Source organism: Phaseolus vulgaris, chromosome 2 (assembly GCF_051622355.1).
Source record: "Phaseolus vulgaris cultivar YP4 chromosome 2, ASM5162235v1, whole genome shotgun sequence".
NCBI lineage: Eukaryota > Viridiplantae > Streptophyta > Magnoliopsida > Fabales > Fabaceae > Phaseolus > Phaseolus vulgaris.
In genome coordinates, this window is record NC_143499.1 from 26300516 (window position 1) to 26318612 (window position 18097).

An 18097-nucleotide genomic window follows, 5' to 3' on the forward strand; every position below is an offset into this window, starting at 1 on the left:
ATGTTTTAATGGAAAAATAATTAATATAGGTTTTTTTTCTTTTAAGTTTTAAAAAAATTGTATATATGCGTGTAAAAGAAGGTTGAAACTAATATTTTTTCTTGGAATAACTATAAAAATACATGTAGTGTATACAGTGTAATAAATGTCATTATTCTTATTTTGAACTAAACCTGCTCCAAACCTTTGTGACTATTGTTTTGCGGATGTAAATTAACTCACCCGTCGGTCAGCCGACAAATTATGTTTGGCGGGAAATGAAATAAATTATTCTTTAGCAGTTGATAAAAACTAGATTAATTATACTTTTTAATTCATGTTATAAAATTATTAAATAAAAATTATTTTTAAAAATAAAAGAATAATTAATTATTATTTTAGTATGTCTAATAAATCTCATATTACTAAGTAAGATTAAGGACAGTTTATATATATTTTTCATTCATAATTTAATTAATATAAATACTAATTATTTTTTAATCTTTAAAATTAATTTTTATTTACTAATTTCATTAATTTAAAACATCAAAAATATAAGCCATTTTATCGTACTTCACTTAATGAAAATGATTAGCACAATTACTATTACAATATGAAAATTATAGAAAAGAAAAAAGGGAAAAAATAAGTTTATATTTTTCAAAAAGTTAAAATAAGCTTTTTGGTTTTTTTTTTCATTTGTAAATTTATACAATTCTTCTGAATTTTAATGTTTAGCTTGTGTACACACTATTTTTTTTCATTTTTTTTTCCTAGAACTAGTTATGTAAAAACTTATTTAAATATATTTTTAATCTATGCAAATGTTAGTGAGAGATGAAAATTGAAATTTGAAAAAAAGTAAAATCCAACGACTATTATACATAAAACACAAAAACTATAAGTGAAGCTAAAAAATAAAAAGGACGTGGAGCAATAAGAATGACATGAGAAAGTGAATTTTATAAAATTAGTTATTCTTTGTAGTAATTATAAGTATTTGAATGAAGCGGAGCGGAGGAGGGAGAGAGTTGATTTGTTTGGAAAGAGATTGGTAATTGTGTGGCTGAGCGGTTGCTATAAAAGAAGGGAGAAATTGTACGCAAGGTGTGATGAGAATGGCGGGGCAATCTGGGAAGTGGATGGTTCTGGTGGCGACTATCTGGATTCAGGCCTTCACCGGAACCAACTTCGACTTCTCCGACTACTCCTCTTCCCTCAAGTCCCTTCTCAACATCTCTCAGATCAAACTCAACTACCTGGCCACCGCCAACGACATGGGCAAGGTCTTCGGCTGGTCCTCCGGTCTCGCCCTCAGTCGTCTCCCGCTCTCCCTCGTCATCTTCATCGCCGCCTCCATGGGACTCCTCGGCTACGGCCTCCAGTGGCTCGCCCTCAAAAACTTCATCACCTTGCCTTATTACCTGGTTCCCTTCTTCCCTCTTTACTTTTCATCAACATTAATTTAATTTCACCTAATCCCATTCAAGCTTAACTAGGGTTACATATTTAGAGAGCAGTTTTTTTCCCACTTATTAAACAAAATTCACTTTTACACCATATTATTCAAAAACAGAGTTCAGTTTTTAAGTAATCAAACTTTCGTTTCTAACTTAATTTTCTATTTCTTTAAACTAAAGTTGCGAGAAATCTAAGTTATTTATTTAATAATTTTTATATAAACTATTAAACTAAATTAACTAATATTAATTTAGTAGTTAATATTTTTATTATCCTTAATGAATTTATTTATCTGCTTTGTATTTGTTATTTACAGTTTTTTTTTTTTAATTTGAATTGACGCTTATTATTTTAAATTTAAGTTGTTTCAATTTTGCGAAAATAATGGTTAATATATTAAAAAATAATAATACAATATTAAATTAAATCATTTATTTAAATTATAACTTAAATTTTCAATTTTTATTGTCAAATATTTTTTGTAATTAAAATATTATTTATCTTAAATTATAAAGTTTATTGCATTAAAAAAATATTTTTCAACAGTTCTATAGAGCTTAAAAGTAATAATTGTAACATGTCATCTTATTAGAAACACATCACAGCTTAATTTAATATAAAATTGCATAATTAAATTAATAATATTTAAATCATTATAATATTTTGTAAAATGTTAATAATTTTAGTTGATATTACAGAAATAAATTCAAATATTATTAATATTTTAAAATATTAACTATTTTAATTTCTATAATTTTAGCATTTAAAATTTCTCAAACATAATTTTTTTTTAGAAAGTGAAGAATTCGGGTTTTAAGAATCAAATTTTTACCTCATTTTTAATGACGGATGTATTAAAACGGAGAATTTGGTTATACATATGATGAGTTATTCTATCTAGAATCTTATGTCAAAGGTGGTACATTAGAAAAAAAATAAATTAAAAAGCACTAATTTGAAAATATATTTTTAGCAGTGAAGAAGTAAGTAGCAAAGTTTGAATCCTTGGAATGGGTAGAGTCATGGCCTTGACTGACAAGTAGCACTTTGATATGGATGATATGCTTGTGGTGTAGACCTTCCTTACGTTACATACTCTTCATTAGTTCATCTGGGTCGTTACATTTTTTTCTCCATCTCCATATTTTCATGCAACTTATATTTAATGCACATTTATAGATGCACAAACTTCCATAGTATAATTCAAAAGTTAATATTTTGAACAATTTGTTTTTTATTTAAAAAAGACTTTTCAATTGTAGAGAATCCTTAAGTCATTTTTTTTAAAGTTTCAAGGTTTCAAAAGTTGGAAGCTTTTGAATTACACAATTTAAAATTTATTTTTTACTTCTTAATTATATAATTTGAATTGTAATATTCGGAAATTTTTTAAAGAAATACTCGTAGATTGTTGTGGAGTATAGAAGTCTTCTTTTAAGTAAAACATGATTTTTAGATGGTATAATCCAAAAAATGTTTTTTAAATTGTATGATTCCAATTTTTTTTTTTAAATTATGTAAATAATAAAATATTTTTAATTTTTGGATTGCAAATTCTCAAGAGGGGTAAAATGAGAATTTTCAATTTTATGGAGTGCTGGACCAAAAATAGGGAGGTGTGAGGTGGAGGAAGAAATGCCCCTCATACCAAGCTTTCGCTTTTCTAGCTTCTATCCATTTTTTCTCTTTTTTACAAATCACAGTAATTTGTGTTAAACTCCAATGTCACCTTTTACTAATTAGTGCTAACTTATTATCATTTAACAGATTTTAGTGAAGTAATAACTTACATTAAAAATTAAGGAATCTTGTTGAAGGGTATCAGGAATCTGCTGGGGCGATTTTTATCACTACAGTACAGAACACTCACTCCATTCCCAAGGACGGCTGGTCTAATAGAGATTGTAGTTTTGGCAAGTTTGAAAAGTTCGTTATAGTTTTGAATGGCCTTCAAAAAGAGTTTTGAACGGACCACGTATTTCTGAAAAGGATAGAAAGTTATCATATTTGCCTCCATGAATCTTTTATATTATCGTTGTTATGTGTAGCTGTGTTTTGTTTGTGGTCGTGTTTTCCAGACATGTCCTTTCGTTTCCCAACTTCTCAACTGTAGTTCCGTTTATTCAGCTGGTCCCAATCACAAAAACTCCAAAATCATAGCCTTTTGACGTGGTTCTTTTCTATACGCCACTACGTCTGCATGTAACACAAACCAGAAAAGATTACAAAATTTATACTTATACAATCTCTTTCTCCTATACAATGATAACTATTTTATAATTTAACAATAATAAAACTATATCTATATTATTATATTGTTAAAATAAGATTATTAAAATAAGATTATCAAATACTTTTGTAAAAGATAAAGGATGTGAAAATATGGAGTTTTTATCATGATGGGTTATTTTTTTGCTTTTTACTAAAATAGGGTCCGTTTAAAAAAAATTACAAATTTAGACAAGTCGTGCCAATTCGGCACGACTTCATATTGTACAAATTGTCCCAATTAGACACGACTTCTGTCCTGTCATACTGAAATCGTACTAACTTGGCACGACTTCTGCCACGTCATAATTTTTTTTTTCTATGTATTTATTCATTCATAACACTCTTTAGAACATTCATTTTCTTTATCTATGTATTTATTCATTCATAACACTCTTAGAACATTCATTTTCTTTATCTATGTATTTATTCATTCAATTCAAACATGATCCAATTATCCAATTTTTTGTTCCTTAAAACTAACACTCTTAGAAAATTATGTATCAAATTAATTTTTAACATTACATAACTTACTACCCAATATATAAACAATAAAATTAAAAAAAAAACAAAATTATGACGTGGCTGACACGACTTCCGTGTGACAAGGCAGAAGTCGTGCCAAGTTGGCACGACTTCAGTATGACATGACAGAGTCGTGTCTAATTGGGACAATTTGGGCATATGAAGTCGTGCCGAATTGGAACGACTTGCCTAAATTTGTAATTTTTTTTAAACGCACTCCATTTTGGTAGAAAAAAAAATAAACTCATAATGGTAAAAACCCGAAAATATGATTGGAGAACAAATATATACCTGCACAATAAATTATTCACACAAACGATAAATGAACAGCTTTGGAAAATTTCTCTGACCAAACTATGGTCGATCAATTACAAAGGAATATTAAACCTCACAAAATTGTAAAGGTGTGATGTATTAATATATTTACAGAAAGTTGGTTATATTAATTTTTAGTCAGGTTAATTAGCTCTTTACTTTGTATGTGGCAGTTCTTTCTTCTGAGTTTGTTGAGTGGCTGTAGCATCTGTTGGTTCAACACAGTGTGCTTTGTTCTCTGCATTAGGAATTTTCCAGTGAACAGACCCCTTGCATTGTCACTCACAGTGAGTTTCAATGGTGTGAGTGCTGCACTCTACACACTTGCCGCCAATTCAATAGACCCTTCATCTGATTCACTGTACCTTCTCTTGAACGCCCTTGTGCCCCTTCTCACTTCCCTTGCAGCACTAGTCCCAATTCTTCTCCAACCTCCTTTAGACTCTCTCTCTAGATCTCCAGATGCCGCTCGCAAAAACTCGGTGATATTTCTTGTACTCAACTTTCTCGCCATTTTCACCGGTATTTACCTCCTCCTCTTTGCCTCATCAACTTCTGATGAAGCCACCTCGAGGCTCTACTTTGGTGGGGCCATTTTTCTCCTTATATCCCCACTATTCATCCCTGGTACCATCTATGCTCGAGGTTGGTTTCACACCATCCATTCCAGCTTTAATATGAAAGGCTCTGGTTTCATTCTTGTTCATCTTGATGATCTCGAGCTTCATAAGGAACTCCTCCTCAACGGTCAGGACAGTACTCTCAATCTCAGCAATGGAGATGATCACGGCCTGTTGGGTGAGAATGGATCCGTGCATGGAAGTCAGAGGGAAAAAACCAGTGATGTGGGCTGTGACAAGGTGCTTGGTCAGGATCTGTTGGCAATGCTAGGAGAAGAGCACACCGCTGCTGAGGTAGTCCAGAGGTTGGATTTCTGGCTGTATTATGTTGCATACTTCTGTGGTGGCACAATTGGTCTTGTCTACAGCAACAATCTGGGACAGATAGCTCAATCTTTAGGCCTGAGTTCAAGTATATCTACCCTTGTCACACTATACTCAGCATTTTCTTTCTTTGGTCGCTTGCTTTCAGCTGTACCTGACTACATTCGAAAGTAAGTGTTTTCTCACCATTATCAATCGTGTCTATCATGTTTTTGGGTGAATTCTTTCTCTGAATAAATAATTCATTAAACAATAAATTATTTGTAGACTCTGATATCAGAAACATCTATATATAATACTAAATTTATTGACCTATATAATTATCTTCAAATAAAAATGATTTCGGATTGATTCCTCGTGTAAAATATTTTGTATAGAAAGTACATACATGTTAAACTCTTTTGTTAAAATCATACCAAAGATGATTTCTGATCAATTGATTATACAGAAACTTTAATACAGACAATGCATCTATTGTAAACTTTTGTTATTGTTAATACTGCACTAAATATCATTTATTCAAAGAGTGAGTGCATACTTTTTTAACATTCGCTTTATTCCGGAATCTTGTAATATAATATAAGTTTGTAGCAGTTATGATGATAATATTTTTCCAAAATGCAGCAAGTTCTACTTTGCAAGAACCGGATGGCTAGCCATTGGGCTTGTTCCAACCCCAATTGCATTTATATTGCTTGCTGCATCTGACAGTGCCGAGACACTTAAAGTTAGCACTGCACTGATTGGTCTGAGCTCCGGTTTCATCTTCGCAGCAGCAGTGGCAGTTACATCAGAACTATTTGGACCCAACAGTGTGAGTGTCAATCACAACATTCTCATAACAAACATCCCAATTGGGTCTCTTCTGTATGGTTTTCTGGCCGCATCGATCTACGATGCCAATGCTTACCCAGTCACAGGTGGCTATATGGGTGACACACTGGTGTGCATGGGAAGGAAGTGCTACTTCTGGACCTTTGTGTGGTGGGGAGGAATGTCTGTCCTAGGACTAGCTTCTAGTGTGCTGTTGTTCTTGAGAACAAAACACGCGTATGATCATTTTGAGAGAAACCGTTCGAGGATTTCGGCGCATTCACTTGTGTCTTAGCTTGTGACACCGCAGAAAGGTGGAAATCATAGAATTGTTGATGGAAAATCCTTTGGTGCACTCTGTGATTAAGACCAACAGATTTGTGGCACGCGTCACTGTAAGTAATTTGATTTAGCTGACTCAGCCTCGTGTGTTCTTGCGTAGTTCCTCTGATACGCCAACTGTTAATAATTGAAGGCTTGAAACAAAGACTCTTGAAGGCTTCTTAGCAGACAAGTACCTGCGACTTTTCCTTCCGACTTGATTATCAGAAAGTATATATAACTGCTTTTTAAGCATACTGTAATATGCATACAGGTAAAAAGGGTACTGTAACGTTGTCATCATGTATAGAATATGGTATTCCATACCACAACTCGGATAAAGTGAAACAGGAAATTATAATCACCAAAACAATATCTTGAATTGACAAAACTTAAATTTTTTTTATACTGATATCTGAATAACGGAAGCAGATAAGGCAGTGATCAAAAGAAAAAGATTACACCTCAATAATAGTTACAAAATTTATCTTCTTTTATGCATAGGAATAGTCTCTCATATGCCAACGCCATCTTTGTTGCTGTAAACATAGAAATTGCATATTCACGGCATGCCTTTCCCCTCCTTGCAAGCCCTACCTTTCCTTCCTTCACCACTGCTTCAAGAGCCTCCATGAGAGATTCCACGTTGGGAGAGAACATAAAGCCAAATTCATCATCCACCACAACACTACCTTTGATGCTTGGAAACCTTGATGCCAAAAGGGGTTTCCCACTCATCATGGCTTCCATCAGAGTAAGGTCAAGCCCTTGTGGTCTAAGGGTCGGATTGACAAAAATGTCAATGGCATTATAGAATGCTCGTAGCATGGAAGGACTCATGGATCCAAGAACAAGAACTTGGTTTCCTAAATCCCTATATCGATTCTCCCATGGTCCTGAGCCAGCTACAATCAAATACACATTGGGGTGTTTTGTTATTAGCCTAGAGTATGCTTCATGAAGGAGAGGGTGGCCTTTGTCCTTCACTAATCTTCCAGCGACACCAAGCACTAAACTAGCATTGCTTGGAATGCCAATTTTGGTTCTAAATTCCCTTCCTAATTCCACGTCTTCTCTGAAGTCACCCTCATCAACTCCATTGAGAATCACATGCACTCTTCTGCTGGGGATTTGGTACACATCTCTTAACATCTCACCGCAACTATCACTGATAGCAACATGGTGTGCATAGTTTCTGAAGAACCTTATCTCATTTAAAATCTTAGGGAGAACCCCTTGTAAACCTTTGTCAAAATCCGGGGATCTAGGTTCATCAGTTCTACGCGCTAAGTCTTGGAAAAGGCTAGATTGCAAACTCTCAAGGGCTATGCCATGCCATGAAACTGCAAGGTTTGGAAGGTCGCGAGCGAGCCAGTGAGGAAGTGCTACACTTTCTGAGTGAACAACATCGAAGGGTTCTTTCTGGTTTTGTTCCAGAAACTGTTCCCATGCTTTGTTGTAGCGCCACTTGCCTGGCTCCCCTTCATGGCAATGGATGAAGGGTGAAGAGGGTGCATTAACATCTGCTTGGTGATTGGTTGTGTCTGAAGAGAAGGTTGAAGTGGTTTCTTCTTCTGGAGGAGAGGTGAATATATGAACCTTGTGGCCCCGCTGAGCTAGAGCTGTGTGAAGTGTGTATGCATGGCGCTCCATGCCACCAGGAGTAGTTCCAATAGGCCATTTTCTAGAGAAGACAGCGATTTTGAGAGGTAAGGGTGAAGGGTTGTGTTCCAGAAATGGGAGTTTGTTCCATGCAAATTTGGCTAAAAGAAGATCACCTGACCAGGTTTTGGAGAGGGTGGTGCATGTGGTGGGTGTGTGGAGGAGGAAAAATGCTGGTATGGTGAAGAGGACAAGGAAGAAAAGGGTGACACAGAAAGTAAAATTAGAAGGGGAACTGGACTTCTTTGATTTGTTGTTGAAGGCCATTTGTTAAAGGAATTCTGGAAATTTGGACATAGATTTTGTTTTTGTGTTTTGAATTCTGCGGTCTATGAGGTGGAAGCTGGGAATTATCTATGTGGAGTAGCTAGGTTGGCTTGCAATGAACCGTTTAGTTAGATTTTACTTTAATTGCATTTCTCACGCCCCTTTTGAGGGAAAAAGGTGGATTCATGTGGCCGAGGTTTCGTAGGTTTCTGAATCAGAAACTTTATTTAACATACACACTCATGCCAGAATGGACTTGAGAGAAAGTTAAGAGTCATTATTAACATACTGAATTCCTGGTTAAGTTTTGTCTTATGTAGAAAAAAGGAAACCACAACTATGGTTAATTACAAATTTACAACGTGTTCTTCTTGTAATTTTGAATTTTGAATGTTTTGATGCCCCACAAGCTGAAGCAGAGTAGTTAGCTTAAGAAATTCGCACAGTAAACTTTCTACATCACTTGAATATCAGATCCTAGAAAAAAATGGGGTGGATCCTGTTACAAAGAATTTATTACACTCACAAAATTATTATGCAAAATAGCATTTTATTTGGTCATTTTAACTTTCTATCATTATCACTCTGTAAAGAAGCCTGTTTTTATAATACATTTGTCGCATGTGCTTCCTGGAGAACCGCTGAGCATGATGGGGTTATTGTAATTTGCGTACATAATTTGGTCCCTTCTCTTCTCCATTTCTGGAATATATTAATGCTAGTCAAATGATGTGACGTAATTGTAGGATTTTTCCAGTCCTAAAGCAGTTGAAAATTTACTCGTCTTCTCCTGGCTTGGTGGTTTTCCTTCTCAAGCATTGCATATAACTTTGCGTACATAACATCTACATGTTATTGGAATCTCCTTTGATCTGTAAATCACATGGAAAGGCTTTAACTTGAAGAAATAAGTTATGTTCTCACTTTTCTTGTTAAACCAGACACGTACTTTAGTGGCCATTTTTTTATCAGAAGATGTCTTAACGATATTAAGATTTAAGATTATTTTTCTTTGTATTCGTAAGATTTGCTTCAGTTGACAACTATAGCTAGCAAGCATGTTGTCAGTTGATTTAAAAATCTAGCTGATTTTCATTTTGATGGATTGAGAAGAAATCTAAATTGGATTAAGGAAGATTTTAATGTACACTCTATATATTGAAAATATGTTTTATACATTTAATTACACATATATAGGGTGGCTTGAGAATTACTCTTATACCACATGATACTTCATTAAAAACCAATCTTCTTAAAGGTAGCAATCAAGTTTTTTTGCTCAGAACTGGTGATGGTTGCTTGTGGTTTGCACCGGCTCTAGTGTTCACATTCATCTTATTGTTGGAGACTTTACTTCTAGTAGATTTTTGTGACACTGGCCAGTGTCCACTGGTAACAGCCATGTCCTTGTACTGTTGCAAGCCTTCAAGAGTTTCAACAATCATCGGCATTCTTGGTCTGTCTTTAGGATTCAAACTTATGCATTGCAATGCCAAACGAGAAATTTCCTTTGCACCCTTCACAGAATATTGGCCTGCAAGCCTTGGATCCATAATATACCTCAATCTCCTACTGCTACTCAAGTAAGGTTTTGACCAATCCACAAGGTTTTGCTCAGTCTTTGGTCTTGTTTTGTCCGTTGCTCTCCTTCCCGTCAGCAGTTCTAGCAGGACTACCCCAAAGCTGTAGACATCGCTTTTGGTGGTTAAATGCCCTGTAAACAATCATATGTTGCATTAAAATCTGCAAACTATACCAAATTTGATGACAAACTATTACATGGTTGGTTCCACATGGTTTGACCAATCTCCATATGACACATAGTTGTTTTGTTTATAAAGAGTTGATAACATTTTTCTCATTACCAAAAAGTACCCGTCAAATACTGTAACTAATCTTCTTGGAAGTAGTGAACATATAATATGGCCAATTCATCCCACTAATTTTTATGTGACACAATCATATTTTCAATTACCAAAAAGAACTATCAACGTGTCATATGGAGATTGATCATGACTATAGATCATATAATAATATTTCCCCAATTGGCACCAGTTATTAGTTGAATTCCACTTTGTTCTCCTTATGGAAGTAATAAACATATGCCAGAAAAAAGGTACATATTATATTTATTAATCTTACCTGTTGAGATGTATTCTGGGGCTGCATATCCATAAGTGCCCATGACTCTGGTTGAAACATGTGTGTTTGATCCCTCTGGCCCCATTTTTGCAAGTCCAAAATCTGACAATTTAGCTGTGAACTCCTATTTTAAACAGAAGCACATGATGCATAAAAACTCATTGGATTTAGCTTCTTGTGTTATTTTACAGTTTTAATGAATAACAAAGAGAATGATTGGTAGTTGATCACGTACTGAATCAAGCAAAACATTGGAAGTCTTGAAGTCTCTATAAATGACTGGTTTCTCAGCTCCATGCAAGAAGGAAAGTCCTTTAGCAGCACCTATTGCAATTTTTAATCTTGTTCCCCATGGAAGTGATGTTAGCCCTGCAATCACATGCAGTGCGTAAATGAGTAAGGCATTGTTTGTTTAATGTTTTCATAAACAATTTTCTACTTTCTAAAATTTGTTTGTTACCTCAACACAATTGCAAGTATTTGTCCTATGAAAACATTTCTGTTTTCTAAAAAATTGTCTCTTCAGCATAAGAAAACTCCTCCCAGTTATTTCTGTATTTTTGTTTTTGAAATACTTGTTTTGAAAACAACTTTCAACACATTTGGATGATAAATTGATTGCTAAGTAAATTGTTTTAGAAAACATAAAATAGTAAGAAGTGAATCAAACAAGTTAAAAAAGACAGATCTGCAAAGTGAGGCTTTGGAGCATATGTTTCCCAAATAAAAATGTACAAGGATTTTGATGCATACTTCTGAAGAGATGATTCTCCAAACTTCCTCGTGGCATGAATTCATAGACAAGTAATCGTTCTTCATCTTCACAACAATACCCAATCAATTTAACCAAATTGGGGTGTCTTAACTGCCCAAGAAAAATCACTTCTGCCTGCAATCCAATGCAATTATTCAACTCACTCAGCCAAAAAAAGCCTAGTTCTAATTAACAGGGGTTAAAATTTAATTTCTATATATATAAGAACCAAAATTTACAATTTTTTATAAGGATTAAAACCTAAAATATAGATAATTATAAATATGAACTGAATAGTTAAACTTTTCTATGTGAGGTTGCAAAAACAACTCAGAGGATGGTGGTATAAAACTTAGAAGTGCTCTTAAAAACAATGGTTAGAAACGCAATTGCTTCCTGCACCCAATAAATTTACCCTTTTTAGTTTTTTGATAGGGTGGGCTGCAGGTCAAAATGTATTCTGGAATATATTTTCAGATTTGGGTCTCTAGAGGTTAGGTTTTTTAAACAACTTTTTTGGAATAGATTTTTAGAATATGTTTTTGGATTTTTTTTTTCTGGAATATGTTTCTAAATTTTGTTTTTCAAAATGTACTATTTGTATTTTAGATTTTTCTTTTATAAGTAGATTTTAGTTTTTCATTTCTATTATAAAATTTCATTTTCAGAATGTAAAAAAATCTATTTCACATTTCCTTTTTCAGAATGTATTTTTCAATTCCAGATCAATGGACGATTATGAAATTTTAGAAATTCATTGGATGCAAAATAATTGGATACAGGAAGGAATTGCCAAATTACAAGTGCATTTGTTTGCAAAACAAAAAAACTTTTGCGCTGGCCTCATTGGGTTTCAAAAATCTCAGTCCCATCGTTATAAAATGGGCTTCGGTTTTCGGTCTTAAAAGGGAATATTAATTTTGTATTTATAAACATAAACTAACTATCTTGGACGTACCTTTTGACTTTCTGAATTCACATTACAACTCGATATATTATTGTTTTATTATTATACAATATTTTATTAAAATAATCGGTTGTCAAAGGAAACTTTTCCAACTATCTTAGGGAGGCTGGTTTACCTTTTATTTATTAATTGATATATTCCTATTAATAATTCTAAAGATATTGTAATTTTTTATTTATAAGTCGTTTGTTCATAAAAATTCAACATAAAAATAAATACAAAATAGTTTAATTATTTTCACCATTGATGAAATTTGATAAATTAAAATTAAAAACAAAGAACTTAATAAAATTTCCCCACATATTTTCCCATGCATTTATGACATCTAATAGGACAATCCTTGTTTCTTTAATATTATAAAGAATGGTCTTTACAAATTATTACATTACAGTATGCTGTTTTATTTAACTTTTCTTGTACTATAAGAGATTGACTTTCATCCATCCTCCGAAGAATCAAAATAATAAAATATGAATACAAAAAATGATATAATAATAATAGTGCATGCCAATATTAAAGTCTTAGTACAAAATTTCCTAACTTTTATCTTGGATACCCAATCATATGAGTTGATGAAGGATTTAGTCCACTAATTGCATCACACTCATTCCTAAAAATGAAAGATTCTGATTCCAACAACTACGCCAAAATTAAACGACCCTGATAATGACTTGTAAATATAATTACATGAATATATAAAAGGTTTTGTTTTTCCTTAAGCAAGTTATTCAAATTGAAGTTGGTGATAGAAAAAAGTGTAGTTAGAAGAAGAAACAGCATTAAAAATGAAAGTTGTGATTGAAGAGTTATGTTTAAGATGATTTGTAACAGTGAATGAAGAAGAAATGTGATACTCACAAGCCATTCACGGTGTCCTTGCAAGCCTTCGATGTCAAGAAGCTTGACAGCAACAGGTTGTGCTTTCAATCCGAGTCTGAGATGATCATCTAAGTAGCCCTTATGCACAGTTCCAAACCCTCCTTCTCCCAGCAAGAAGTTGCTGCTGAAATTCTGCGTTATGGCACGCAACTCACTCAGCTGAAAATCAAACAAGTCCGACCCAAAAGACTGTGCAAGATCCTCATTGATTCGCACAGATGAAGAACGGCTGAGATCGGAGAAGGAGAGCCTCCTGAACGATGGCAAAGGAGCAATGTTCTTTGACAACTCAGAGCGTGAAGGCTTGCACCTGCTGAAGTTCTTGAAAATAGTTTGGTCCTCTGTGGAGCAGCAATTTGCAGTGATGGGTCTCCATGGCTTTGATGGTTCCTTCATTTTCTAAGTAAAGGTCTTGTGGGAAACAATTGTGATGTTCTGCAAAATTTAAGTACCAAGAATATATGGTCAAGTTTTCCAACATTTGATGGAGACTCAGAAAAAAGATATTCTTTCTTCAACTGCTCTAACCACTCTAGTAATTTTTGGAGACATTATTATATGTTTTCATATGTTTGTTTACTTATATATACGTTGTTTTCTTCTCTAATTTGGCATCTATGTTGTGTCTTCATGCACAATACACCAATGTCTTTTTGTACGTAGTATTACTATAGGTCCACGCCAGACACCTTCCTTTTCCTTTCCTTAATTGTTTGTAGGCAGTAGTAATGTAACAAGTACAATATATATATATATATATATATATATATATATATATATAAGTATGTATGTATGAATGTAGAGAGAGATTAAACCAGATAATTCATGAGTGACATGAACACTGATATTCATGCTGTTTGCCAGTATGAAAAGTTGTATAGATATTTTGTATCTTAAATGATTGTAGTAAAATTATATTTAGTGAAATACTAATTTTAAACTGAAGTTGTTATTCTAATTATGGCCAGGTGGCGTGAGGATACATTTAATTATACTGTATAATAATTCAGATTGGATAGAATAGCCTTATCTGTTCCATGAAGGAGAATATTATGGATGATGCTATTCTAACTTTCATTCATAATTTATGTTAACAGGTATAATTAAGAAAACTTAATCAATATCACCCTTCAAATTGAATAGTGCTAATGATTTGGTAACCTAAGTAACGTATAAATGGCAACAACAACAACGGTGACGAAGGGAATGATAGCATCAATTTGTGTCTTCATTGAGAAATAGAAGTACTGAGAGTTAATGTGAAGAGGAGCAGTTGCATGTTGAAGTGCTGGATAAGGTATTCCACAAGATAGTCCAAAAAGTCATTATTATAATAAAAGAGAGAAAAAAGTAGGTAGTGAATGAGGTATACACATAAGTATGTATGTTACGTACTCATAACCACCAATTTCAACAACCAGATAAAAAGTAAACCATTCATCAGTCCAATGTTAATTTTGTCAAACTTTGAAAACTTGGTCATGTCATGGCAATTTCATTTGAATCACTTTCAACCTAAAATCATTTTCAATGTTGCTTCATATGTTCTAGAGTGTGTATTCAATTTATAATTCCAAAATGGGTTTAAGACTAGAGTTGTAGGAGATCAAATATGATAATTTTGTATGCAGTCAAATGTATTATGTATGTTTCTATATATAATTAAGGAAGTGGGTTTGTTAGTGCTGTTTATATAATTTAACAAGTGGATTTGTTTATAAATTTTTATTAAAATATTAGTGTGCATCTTTACTTTTGTTAATTATGAAAACTTGAGTTGCACAATAAAACAGAGAAATATTAGATAACAAACGGTTTCTTTTATTTTATTTGTTGTATACATTAAGTCTAAAGGTATCACTGGTACAGAAAGACAAAACGAATGCAGCTATTTTATATTTATAAGGGCAGCTATAGAGTCGTATTTAATGAACACGCATTTTTAAATTGAAGAGATAAGAAGGCAGCTATATAGCCACATTTGTAAATCATATTTATAAGGACGACTATTTTTGGTAACCGCACTTGTATATACTTTTAAATGAGGGTTTAGAATTTAAGGGTAATGCATTTACAAGTGCAACTATGGTAATAGCCGAACTTGCGTTGGATTTACAAATGCGACTATAGTAAATAGCCGCCCCTGTAAATGGTGTTTTTTTAGTGCAATCTGTTTAGTGTTAATTCCCATATAAATTATCCTGTTCAATTATACCCAGCTGGACAAATACATAAATTTAGATAAATTCAGAGAATCAAATTATATATATTGATCAAAATGTATTACAAACACTAATCAAATTATATAATTACTGCACTATTGATCAACTATCCTAGAGTTATAAAAATTTATGAAATATGTGGACCAAGAATGTCTCACATATGTTATGGCTTCCGAAGACATTGGTGCTTCATCCGTGAAGAACAACATTTCAAAATATGGTTGACATAAATTATTTTCAAGATACATATATGTTCAAGAATTATAAAAATAATTTAACATATCATGTTACCTCTTTCCAATCACTTTTAAGGCCTACTCTTACAATGGTGATCATCCATTGTATAACGTAATAGCCACACTCATAACTTCCTGGTTGTTTATTACACTATAATTCAATAAAAAGTAAAAGTTAGTATATTGATAAACAATGAAAAGAGAGAAAAACTTACAAACCTTTAGTCTTATCCAGTTCAAATTTTGAAAATTTGAATTGGATTGACCTTTTACGATGTTATATCCACGCCATGAACTGGTTAATACAAAAAGCCTCGTTAGTAGATGGTTAATTAGTAACATACAAAGTTAAGTTTATAGTGTACTTACGTATTAATGATATTATTCTTAAGACTTGGGAATATCTTTTTGTGTAGGGAACAAAACCACACAGTAGTCTTATCAACCATTGATAAGACAATTAACTGTCAATGACCCTTATATCATCCATGAAAAGAGTTAGTAAATATTTAAAACATGAAATAGTAATAATTGACGACATATAATTAAACTTACTCATTAATATAAGGGCATAAATAAATTTGTTTTCCCTCTTTTTCCAGGGTGTTAGTGATGTATGATTGGATCTCATTTGCCTTTGCTCCAGTTGGATTAGTATATGCAAGATCTAAGAATCCATACACATTTTCCTTCTCCTCAGTGAGACAGACTCCATGCAAAAACCTACAAGTTATTAGTTAAAGCATAATCAATAATAATTTAACATAAAGTAAATTGAAATATAGGTAAATATACTTATATCATAAAAAGTTAAATTATATTTATATTGAGCTCCTGATCTTCAGCTACAAATTCTAATAAATTTGTCATGTATATGTATAGTGGCAGTTCAGTGTTTATTTCAAAAAATGTATCATCCCTGGGAACTTCAAAAGGTTCTCGACCAATCTGTGTAGCACCTACAGCTAAGAAAGCTATATGATCGTCAACCGGAACCTCATGCTTCTTTCTCGGACTTGGTTTCCGACGAGGTTTCTACAAAATAAAGAACATTTGTATTAAATTAGATGTAATATATAAATATAAATTAATATAATATAATGAAATGAAACTATTACCGGAGGTTCTGCAATAATTCAAATAAGGTGTTTGGGTCAGGCAACGAATGTCTGAAATGCATCGACTACAGTGGTTACCTCATCTGAAAGTAGTGGAACACGAGCATCAGGTACTCGTACTATTTCAACTGTTAACTTCGCCACATCAGGGGAGAGAGGAACGTTATGTAAGGTGGTTGATGAGAATCAAATAAAGGAGACTTTTATTAATGAAGGAAGAGGACATTCGCCTTCACATTTGAAGTTCTTCCTTCTAGTCTTCTCAAAATTAAAAGAAGACATAAAATGAAGATGAGGCCCAAAGCCCAAAGCCCAAAGCCCAAGCCCAAGCCCAAGAAGGCCAAAGCCCAAAAAGCCCAAGTCCATCCCATGAGGGGCAAGGCCAAGCATTAAATAAAAGAGCATCATTTGATTTACTCTTGTAGGAGGTGTGGATATTAAATAAGTAGGTGTAAATGTTTTAGAGAGAGTCACATTGTCCATGTGACTTAGTGGGAGGGTGTAGGCGTAATAGGGAGGTGCCAATCTAAGAAAGGAAGTCACACCTTCCTCATGCTCTAAGTTGGTGCCACTTTTATGTCATTTAGGGGGTAATTTGAGTTTAATTAGCTTTTCATTTCAGCACCTCTTAGGCTATAAATAAAGGTGCTTGCCTTTGTAAAAATCAAATTGGAAATTGGTAATAGAGAAACTCTACTCAATTTGAGAGAGAATTGTGAGAACTTGTCTTCTCCTTCACTTTGTCTTATCTTGAGTGCATTTGGTTCTCTCAAGTGGCGGCACTAGCTCACTCATCTTGGAGCCTTCACCATCCAAGTGGCGTGATCATCAAACCAAGTCCTCCATCTCCATAAGTTCTTCTTTCTTTCATCTCCTAGCTCATTTGAATCTAAAACATGTCTTAGTTTACTTTTCTAGCAATTTCATTCGGTAATCTAGCTTGTTTCTGAATTTGCTTCGGTTCATTTGCTTCTTGGTTGTTTCTAGTTGTTTCTTCTTCATTTCTTGCATTTTGTTCGGTCCAATTTCAGTATTGTAGCTTTCTATTCGGTCCTTTTGCTTTTATACACAATTTAATTGGTTCAATTGGCAATAGATGGATCTTCCATATGAGTTTGTTGTTTGGTGCAAGTTTTGGTGAGTTCTTGAAACATAGAACATTGATCCAATTCTATTAAAAGTGCCTAAGCTATCTCCAACTCAAGTTGATTCCATAGAATGTCA

At 33.3% G+C, this 18097-nt stretch overlaps 3 protein-coding genes across 3 annotated transcripts; 1 reads left to right on the forward strand and 2 right to left on the reverse strand.

The window, feature by feature from the left end:
• Positions 1-738: 738 nt before the first annotated feature.
• On the forward strand, positions 739-6996 carry LOC137811116 (protein NUCLEAR FUSION DEFECTIVE 4). Its single transcript, XM_068612715.2, has 3 exons — positions 739-1406; positions 4722-5662; positions 6117-6996. The coding sequence occupies exons 1-3, from the start codon at positions 1092-1094 to the stop codon at positions 6598-6600; spliced, it is 1740 nt and encodes a 579-aa protein (XP_068468816.2). The 5' UTR covers positions 739-1091; the 3' UTR covers positions 6601-6996.
• LOC137811118 (uncharacterized) lies at positions 6982-8862 on the reverse strand. The gene has a single exon (XM_068612716.2). The coding sequence runs from the start codon at positions 8553-8555 to the stop codon at positions 7092-7094; it is 1464 nt and encodes a 487-aa protein (XP_068468817.1). The 5' UTR covers positions 8556-8862; the 3' UTR covers positions 6982-7091.
• A 798-nt stretch (positions 8863-9660) lies between these two features.
• LOC137811119 (Protein kinase superfamily protein) lies at positions 9661-13817 on the reverse strand. Its single transcript, XM_068612717.1, has 5 exons — positions 13277-13817; positions 11451-11586; positions 10933-11066; positions 10698-10821; positions 9661-10269 (listed from the first exon to the last, which is right to left on the reverse strand). The coding sequence occupies exons 1-5, from the start codon at positions 13691-13693 to the stop codon at positions 9821-9823; spliced, it is 1260 nt and encodes a 419-aa protein (XP_068468818.1). The 5' UTR covers positions 13694-13817; the 3' UTR covers positions 9661-9820.
• Positions 13818-18097: the final 4280 nt, after the last annotated feature.